This window comes from Nematolebias whitei, chromosome 18 (assembly GCF_014905685.2).
Source record: "Nematolebias whitei isolate Nwh7 chromosome 18, NemWhi1, whole genome shotgun sequence".
NCBI classification, from domain to species: domain Eukaryota; kingdom Metazoa; phylum Chordata; class Actinopteri; order Cyprinodontiformes; family Rivulidae; genus Nematolebias; species Nematolebias whitei.
Genome location: NC_056515.1, coordinates 22,310,017 through 22,319,179, shown reverse-complemented (window position 1 = coordinate 22,319,179; position 9,163 = coordinate 22,310,017). Strand labels below are relative to the sequence as shown.

General features: G+C 37.6%; 1 protein-coding gene across 1 annotated transcript in view; it reads right to left on the bottom strand.

The window, feature by feature from the left end:
- The window catches only part of slc45a2 (solute carrier family 45 member 2), a 44,703-nt gene that overhangs the window by 26,446 nt on the left and 9,094 nt on the right, over nucleotides 1–9,163 (bottom strand). The window contains exon 3 of the mRNA XM_037691978.1: nucleotides 820–1,187. Within this exon, the coding sequence (XP_037547906.1) occupies nucleotides 820–1,187 (368 nt within the window). The remainder of the gene's footprint in view (nucleotides 1–819; nucleotides 1,188–9,163) is intronic.

The window sequence follows — 9,163 nt, the reverse complement described above, 5'->3', positions numbered from 1 at the left end:
GACGGGCAGATTGGACGCGGCTGGCCGGGGTCGAGTTGGCTGTTTTGGGTTGAGCAAAGTGTAGCGCCCCGCTGAAGCCCCGGAGCTCGAATGTCCATTGTAAAACTAACTTTACCGCTATTTAATGTGGCGCTATGGCTCTGCAGACATTGCACGTTGCTGTCTTGTTTTGTGGTGTTCCTAGTGTAAAATACTTCCACACAGCGGACATGTTTCGATGAAAAGTTTGTTAGCTGTTAGCCACAGTGCTGCTAACTCAGTCCTCACGTTGTAGCTGGCTGCAAACTATGAACTGGATTTCCTGAATGTGAGGCGGGTCTTATTACTCTGGGTTCATGAGACACGCCTCCGTTCAGGAAATCCATTCCATAGTTTGAAGTTAACATGCATCATGGATCGGAAAGATTGGCAGGAGGATCGGAAAATGGATCGGTCACATTGTCACGATGCCCAATCCAGAACTTTTTCCGATATCAAACCAATACCGATATTGATATCGGATCGGTGCATCTCTAATGATAAATATTGGGGGGGAAAAAGTGTATGTGTCACTTTGGTGTATAAGTCGCAGGACGTGTAAATTTATGCAAAAAGGTGTGACTTATACAGCAAAGAATACTTTTTCAAAGATTCAGACGTGAACTCTGTGAGGTTCGCCTGATGGAGGGGTTAGTCTTCACAAGATCAAAAGGTAAAATCACCTTAGAGCAGGAACTATTTGTAATAAAATCAGCTGCTTTTTGCAGCAGACTGGAAGTTTTTCAACTCATCAAACCTAAAATAAAAATAAATTGTATTTATGTTAAAGCAGCTACGCACCTCCTTGTTTGGCTGCTTGGCGCTGGACGTCACTGAGTTGGCTTCTCCCAGAGCAGAGAAAGATCTAGGCCTCATGTCTCCAACAGATGTTGGGATGACAGGAGATACGGAGTCCTTACGCAGAGCTCCGTAACCGTTGCTGTGCGATCTTATCAGGGGGAGGTCACTGGGAGAGGAGGGGTCAGACACAGATGGGTCCTTGCCCAGAGGCTTCTCTGGAATGCTGAAGAGGTGCACAGTGATGAAGATGCCCCAGGTGAGTGCTGAGAAAAAGTAGATGACTTGGTACTCTGAGCCCAACAGGCGGCCCAGCACCGAGTGTCCCCAGTCCATCGCGCCCACCAGGTAACCACAAGCCCCACCCAGACCTGGAAAACACACAGGTAGAAATAAGCCAACTGTGGACCCTGGTAATCCTGCACTGGATTATTGTAGATAAGTGACACAAAAACCTGAATGTTGACTACTCAGTTGTTATACTGGTAATATTCACCGGTATACAAAAATCATTAAGCTTGTTGCACAATACTGTTAGAAATGATATGATACAATACAATGTGATATGTTGGGAATGGATACAAAACAATGCAACACAAGTTGATCCATCTGATCTGAAACAATGAAATAATGTACAAAATAATACTATATGATACAATACTATGAAATAGGAAGAAATGCAATGTTATATGATACAAAACAATATGAATATAATGTGATATGACAAGAAATTTATTGATCCATGGCAATATTTGTTTTGGACTCAGCAGTAGCTGCCACACAGAAGATCTATAGATTATTAAAATATACAAACATGATTCAATATTGTATATCTAGTTTAAAAAGACATAAAAATGTCTTGTTTACTACTTCTTTTTTTTTATCATTAATGTGGTTCAAATGAAAAAACAATTGTTTTCAGCCATTTCAGTGCAGTATAAACAACATGGATGTTGCACAATATGCACATCGTTGCTCTGTTTTTTACAGTAAAGTTGTTATTAAACAGATTTCATTTGATTTCATTATAATCAAAAATGTACAGTTGCATCTTGTTGGGCTTAATAATGAGCTGAAACTTACAATATGTGTTTTTGGAATGCACATGCTTTTCCAATAATTGACTTTCAGACTCTATTATGAAAGGGGGGGGGATCATACGTCATACCTTGCTTCTCGTTTTTTTAATTATATTTTGCTGCTGTTTCAGAAGGATGTTGAAATTGTTTTCTTATTTTAACATTAGATGCTATTTCATCTATTTTCATTCAAGTTATTTTCATTCAAGTAACGAGCTATTTTCAGAGAAATTCTTGCAGAGCTTCTTTGACAACTTCCAAAAGAAAAACAAACAAAAAAACATACTTAGAAAATGTTTCAGAGCTAGTGGTTAAGATTATTTAAAAAGACAACAAGAAAGCCTGGCTTCATGGACACAGTATAAAGAAACTAAACAGTATAGACTGGAAACATACTGTAAAAATGTATGTTTAAATATTTAGTTTCTTGACCAACACATCACAGAGCACAGATCAAACTGGACTGTTTTAAATCAGAATACATTCATTTTTAACTGCTGTTAGCATTGCTGCTAGGGAAATGTTGCTTATATTTCAGATCTATAGGGTATGATGTTTTAAATGTCACATCTGTCTTCACCAGCTTTTATTATTATCTCTTCTTTCCGAACTTCTTGTGAAAATGCACTCTAGTGTGAAACATAAAAAAATACCTTTTTTTCAAGCAATGTTGATTTTTGTAAAAAAAAAATTTAAACTAAAAATAAAAAACTTTAAAACACTTGGATAAAAATGAAGTTATAAAGAAAACATTTTGCCAACTACTACTGGAAGCAATCGTTACATATATATACCATATTTTCCGGCATATAAGTTACGTTTTTTTGCATATATTTGTCAGTCCTGCAAGTTATACTCTGAAATGACTTATATACTTCCCCCCATATTCATAATGCAGTTTTTGACTGATGCTTTAAATTTTGAAGAACTGTTGAAGAACTAAGTGTTAATCTTGTTAACACGCTTCACTCAGCTGGTGCAGGCGGAGGAATGCTGGAGAGCTTGTGGCTCCAGCTGCAATGTATGGATGGATGGCGCCGAGCTGCCCAGGCAAAATAAAGCTGTTTTGACCATTAAATAAATGCATAATAAATGCAAAGAGTCAACGGTGATGCATAATAAATGCAACTCATACGCCGAAGTGACTTGTATGCCGGAAAATATGGTATCAGAAAAATAACCTTAATTTTTTTTTTCAAACTGAGGGAATTCAAAAGGCTATCTACAGCAGGTAAGATATTAATTGTTCTTAGGCTTTTTCACAGAACCTCACTTTAAAAAAAGGACTGAAAGTTCACTTTAACCTTCTGCTTGCATCATGGCAGACAACACAAGCTTCACAGAAGGCGATTTTAAACTTTTAACATTTGATAGATTAAATAATCAGTACCGACTGGTTGTCTGACCAGCTGATTGATTTAATAACTCCTTTAAATCTGTTTGGTCGAGTGAAACGAGGCCATTATTTTACATTCGAGTAACTAGCAGGTTTTGTATTAACCACTTGAGGAATCTGCTCGGCTGCATGACTGATCTCCTCTCCCTTTGTGTTCTGCATCATCAATATAAGTTTGGACCTTTTCTACCTTTTTACTGCCGCTCACCCCCCATCAATGGACACAAAGTAAAAACACAGGCAGTATAAAGAAGAAGGATTTTAAATGAGCCTGATGAAATTCTACGAATAAGCATTGAGCACCATACACAGTTTCATGTTATGAAAAGTTTAAGGAAACACCCTGAAAGCTTGATTGCAACTGTGATGCAAGCGTCTCACACTTCTTATGGAGGTGGAAAACATGAAATAACCTGAAAAGCAATTATTTTGGATGTAATATTGCAAGTGAGAGCTTATAGCCACTCCAGCTACTTGAATTTGGACAAAGGCCCAGTGATGCATTGAACTAAATTACATTATAAGTATGCTGCAAGCGAATGAGGCTGGTGTTTAGGAAGGAACATCCATTAGTGAATGTTCTGTCCGAACCTCCTCTGAAAGCAGAATGAAAGCCGTGTCATGATGCACTCTGCAATACAAGGCAGTCTGGATGGAAATCAGTCCTCGCAGTGCATCAACTTGTGCTGCAGCACTTTAAAAATAAAAAGACAGGACCACTGTCTTCATTTGTTTATCTATGGGAGCCATGCTGACTCAGTTCTACAGCCTTCGTGAAATGTAACTTTTATAATTAGCCTATTTTTGTCCAATAATTTTGTCAATTGAATCTGTTATGCTTCCCGTTTTACTGCAGATTTAGATTTTACGTTTGTTGTATTTACAGCCCCGAAGCCACTCCCCGTACATAATCACAGCCCTGATATGAGCAAGCATGGGAGTAAAATCCCGGAGAAACTCCCAGTGTTTGCCCTTTCCTCCTCAAAGCCCACATACCAGCAGCGGTTGTCTCGAGTCATGTGCCTTGGCCCCCGTTTTGCTCAGGCCAGACCCATGACTGCAGCACATGAGGAGCTCAGGGCTGGATTACTGCCTGACTAACATGCTCACACCACCTGGTGCCTTGCTGGCAGCTGAGCGCCCTGCTGACGCTCCTGCCAAAGACAGCTCTCACCGTTTGCTCGCTTATTTTTAAAATTTGTTTTAGGCTATGTTTGGGCCTTTTTTTTTATCAGGTTGTGATGTATAAGTTGTAATAAAGCAGATTCAAAGTGAGGACACGTAAAGGTTGCATCTATTGAGCAGAGATGTTTGGGTCACAGTTTTATACACACCACACTGACAGCCACACAATGGTCTGGAAATAAATATGTATATTCAGTTTTTCGCTCTGCTCCAGTGATGTAAGGCCACCAGGGTTAGTATTTGTGTGTCAGTATTTCATTTAACATCTGTTAAGGAAAGGTCAGGCTTTTAAATTCACATGAACCTTTGTCCTTATTTAATAAAAAGTGATAGAAAAATGAGAAGATAAATGTTAGTGATGTCCATCTTCCATACCTTTTTTTTGGTTAGAAATGGACCAATGCCTGTGTGATGGTAAATATGTTTATATTTTTTTCATCTTAAGACACAAATGGGAAATTATTTCTCATAAAAATATGTATTATGAGCGCCTAACTACCTGAAAACTCTAAAACTAAAGTGTGGAAATATCAGTGGATGTGAAAACCCCAGCTGAGGCCCTGTTTGCCTCCGGTGCAGCGTGCATAGCTGTGCTCAGTCTTCTCAGAAAACTCCAAAATGGTAAATGTTAACCTTAAAAAAAAAAAAGCTGATGTGTTTACAAATTTCTCATTAAATCCGGTTTGTTTCTGAGAACTGCTCTGATGCACGAACTTGGCTGTGTCGAACTCAGATGGTGTGCAGTTTTCTTTGAATTTAAGAGCACGAGCTGAAAAACTATTTATTCTTTTCACCAAATCCTGAAGATAAAATGCAGAAATGTAAGGAAATGAATGAAGCCAAATAATTTCATGAAGCTTGTTTTCTTTGAAGGAATGTTTATTGTTCATTTTAGCTCAATGTGCATACAGCTTACTGAATTAGACCCAATTTTGTGTTCACTAAGTTCGATAAAACGTGGCAGCCTAAAGTTAATCAGTTGTAGCGGTACATCCAATGATTACTTTCTGAGAGCTTCTTTAACATCTGCTCATGGTTCGTGGGATATTTTGCTAACAGACAGACAAAAAAGAAGAAATGATAAACTCGCCTCTGCAACATCAGTTAGCTGCATCAGTTGTAAACTTTCATGTGACTCATTTTCCAAAACTCCACCGTGTAAAATAAGAAGAACGCACTGAGCAAGTCTCATAATTTCCTAAGATGTTCAGGAATAAAGTGAATCAGTAAAAAAAAAAAAAAAATAGCTGGTTATTTATGTAGTGCCCATACCACGTAGATAAAGAGTTACCTCGGTGCCCTGGGAACGTTATTTTAAAGATAGCTGTACTAACAGCTTACAGCAAATACAACTTACTGTTGTAAAGATGGTACCATCTAGTGGGCCTTCCTTGTCTGTACACCCTAGTGTGTCTCATTATTCTTGATTAGTTTTACCTTATCTGTTCCCAGCTGTTTGTAATCACATCCTGTCTCCTCTTGTGTATATAAGCCTGTCTGTGAGTCTTGTCCTTTGTCACGTCGTCGTTAGGTATTGCCTTGTCCTGTGGTCCTGTCTTGGTCCCATCCCGATCATGTCCTGTTGTAAGTTTATGCTGCCACATCAGCCCTTTAAGTTATTATTATTAAAAGTATTTATTTATCTGCCTGCTGAGTCTGAGTCCCTGCCTGCAACTATTGAGTTCGTTTCTGTCCTGCCTGAAAACCCTGACAACTGTTTATATTTAATTTAATGGCGGCCTCCACTTAGCAAGAAATTATGAATTTACACCTTGTTTAACCCACTAAGAATCTAATTTGGTTCACATATAAAATTAAACAAAACAACAACTTTTCAACGTAAAATTCAACCCCAAAATAAACTTTTGCAGGCCTGAATCGACGCTTGGGTTTCGTGGGAGCTAAAAACAAACAGCTTGTTCGCTCACTGAGCAAATAAAATAAAAAGCACGTACATTGGTTTAGTTTTGTACTAACAAATCCTTCAAAGTTTGAGACTGGATTGGAAAAGGAAGATATGGAGATTCCTTTAATATGACACTGAGTAAAGTAAGTAGGCAGGTGATGTCACACGAACACCGAGATCCTTCCTGGCAGCAACCTCACAGATGGGAACCCGATGGCTGAATAGGGAACGTCTAACTCGTCCAGCAGGTCCTAAGATTGGCTCCTGGTCCACTTTCATATGCTTCTTAAAGTCCGTTACAGTCGGCAACTCTGCATTAACTGTTGTAATGGACAGCTTTACTCTTTGACCCACGTCTGAGTCGCTGTGCTCTCTGCACTTGTCTGGTTTTCACGCTGACCCACGTTTCATGCAGCGTACCATTAATCCCACCCACTCCCATCTGACTGGGCAAAATAAATTGCTTAATCCGTTACAAAACAAAACTGAACAAGATTGACACTTAGCACAACTCAAAGAGAAGGTTGTAACCTGCCATGTGGCATTTACCCATGTGCAGCACTCCTCAAACATGTGTAACATTCAAGGAACATAGTAAAAATGACAACTGCCTGTTTCAGTCTGCTTAAACTAGATTTTCTTGACCAAATATGAACTGCTTTTTAAGATGATACATCCCTTAGACATCGCTTTTAAATTTAAATGATATTACTATGAATTTAGTTCAGTACTTAGTTTGTACTATATAGTACAGTTCAAACTGGGCTACATCTAAGTAAAAAATCAAGAAGGCTTTTAAAACCTCATAAGACCTGATGTAAAAAGTCCCACCTATCATGACTCACGTTAAGACTGCACATCATTAAACAGGCATAAATACAGACAAATAAAACACTAATTAGTTCTATTAGGGCGCATTCAATAGAAAACATCTTGAAATCTTTTTTTTTTTTTTTTACTGACAGAAACCTTCATTATCTTAGGAACAGTTTATTAAGTCACACTGATTTATTATTTACCATGACTTCAGACAACCTATTAAGTCAGTTTCCTAGAGTGACAAGGTGATCTATCTCCTTATTTTTCTCTTGTGAAACTCAACTTTCTGTGAAATGCATCTTTAGATAACTTATCTACTATAAACTTCTCAAGTTTAATAGTTGAAGCAGCAACCATTTTCTGGGACTTCGATTAAATTGACACAACAATACAGTTTTATACTCTTTATTTGGCTCTGTTTTAGTCTTCAGCATCTTCTGGAGACAGTTAATGAGTATAACAGCTAAGTGCTAAGACAAACTGTCTCCTTTTTACGTTCCCTCCTCTTGATGCTGAGCAGGTAATGAACGGTGAGTTTATTTTTCTCAGAAAATACCAAATGCATGTCCAATATTTGAACTCAAACTTAAAGGAGAATCAAAATGAGTTCAAAACAATTTTTTTCTGAATACTGAAACTAGTTAATACTTCTATTTAATTTCATTTTATTTACTTTTTTCCATCATCCAATTTCTATCCATCCATCCATTATCTTTTACTCGCTTCTTCCATTTTGGGTCACGGGGGTCCTCTTCCAGTTTATCTAAATATATTTTGTTTTATTCTAATTTATAAATAACTTATTAACATTAAGCCATTTGCGAAGTTTAAATGACTCACAAACCAGCTCTTTGGAGGGCATTGGACCAGTTCTTTGTCTACTCAGCAGGTAAGATGCTTCTGATGATGTCTATGGTTCAAGGGTGGCTGGCCTTGAGGAATTAGATGTTTGTAGTTAACCAGCTGATTAAGGTGTGACACCAGGAGTTTACAATATTGAGCCTATTCACAATATTCTAATATTCTGAAACACAGAATTTTGTTTTTTCATTACTTGTAACCTATATTCATTAAAATAACAAGAAATAATGTCTTGAAATGTTTCACTACTGTATATGCATAAGGAGTCTATGTAATATAGGAGTTTCACTTTCTGAAAGGACTGACACAAAAGAAATTGAACTTTTTCACAATATTGTAATTTTTGGAGATGCATCACTTTAAGTCCTAATTCTTCTTTTTCACATTTTGAAACCTGCAATTTATTGAAGTAATGCGTTAATAATTTATTCTTTCTAAACACCTACTGGTTCTCGCTGAACAACTTTTTTTATTTTTCACTAAAATTGTCACTTTTTTTGAACAAAACACTTTTCAAGCTGGATAAAAAAGCAACATTCAAAAACCTGTCACAGAGAAGAGCAGGAGCTCTATCAGACATGACACATCAAATTGCTGTTGCTTCACCTTTCTGTCTCACTATAAGGTGAGACTAAGACTCAAGGGACAACCTGTGTCTAAAGGACAAGACAAATCAAGAAGACAGGAATAGAAATATTATGAGCAGAGGGGGTATTGAAGAGTGAAAGAGGGAATTGGTGTGAAAATAGTGACAAACAAACAGATATATGGTGGTGGTGTGGGCTAAAGACACCTTGTGTAACAACAACTTCAAGAGGACCAGAGCCGTTAAACATAATTATCTCAAAGATAAGGTAGAGATGATCACATCAGAAGATAATCCATTCATGTCCCGACAGCCAGAGTAAAGGAAGACGCTTGGATGAAGCTTGAACCGTTGTTAAGAGTAAATACAGCAGTCCCTCATTTATTGTGGGGTATAGGACCACCAACCCCAACCGCGATAAGTGAAAAACCATGAAGTAGGGAAAGTAGTACAAATAGTAGTAGTAAGCAGTAATTTATATATATATATATATATATATATATATATATATATAT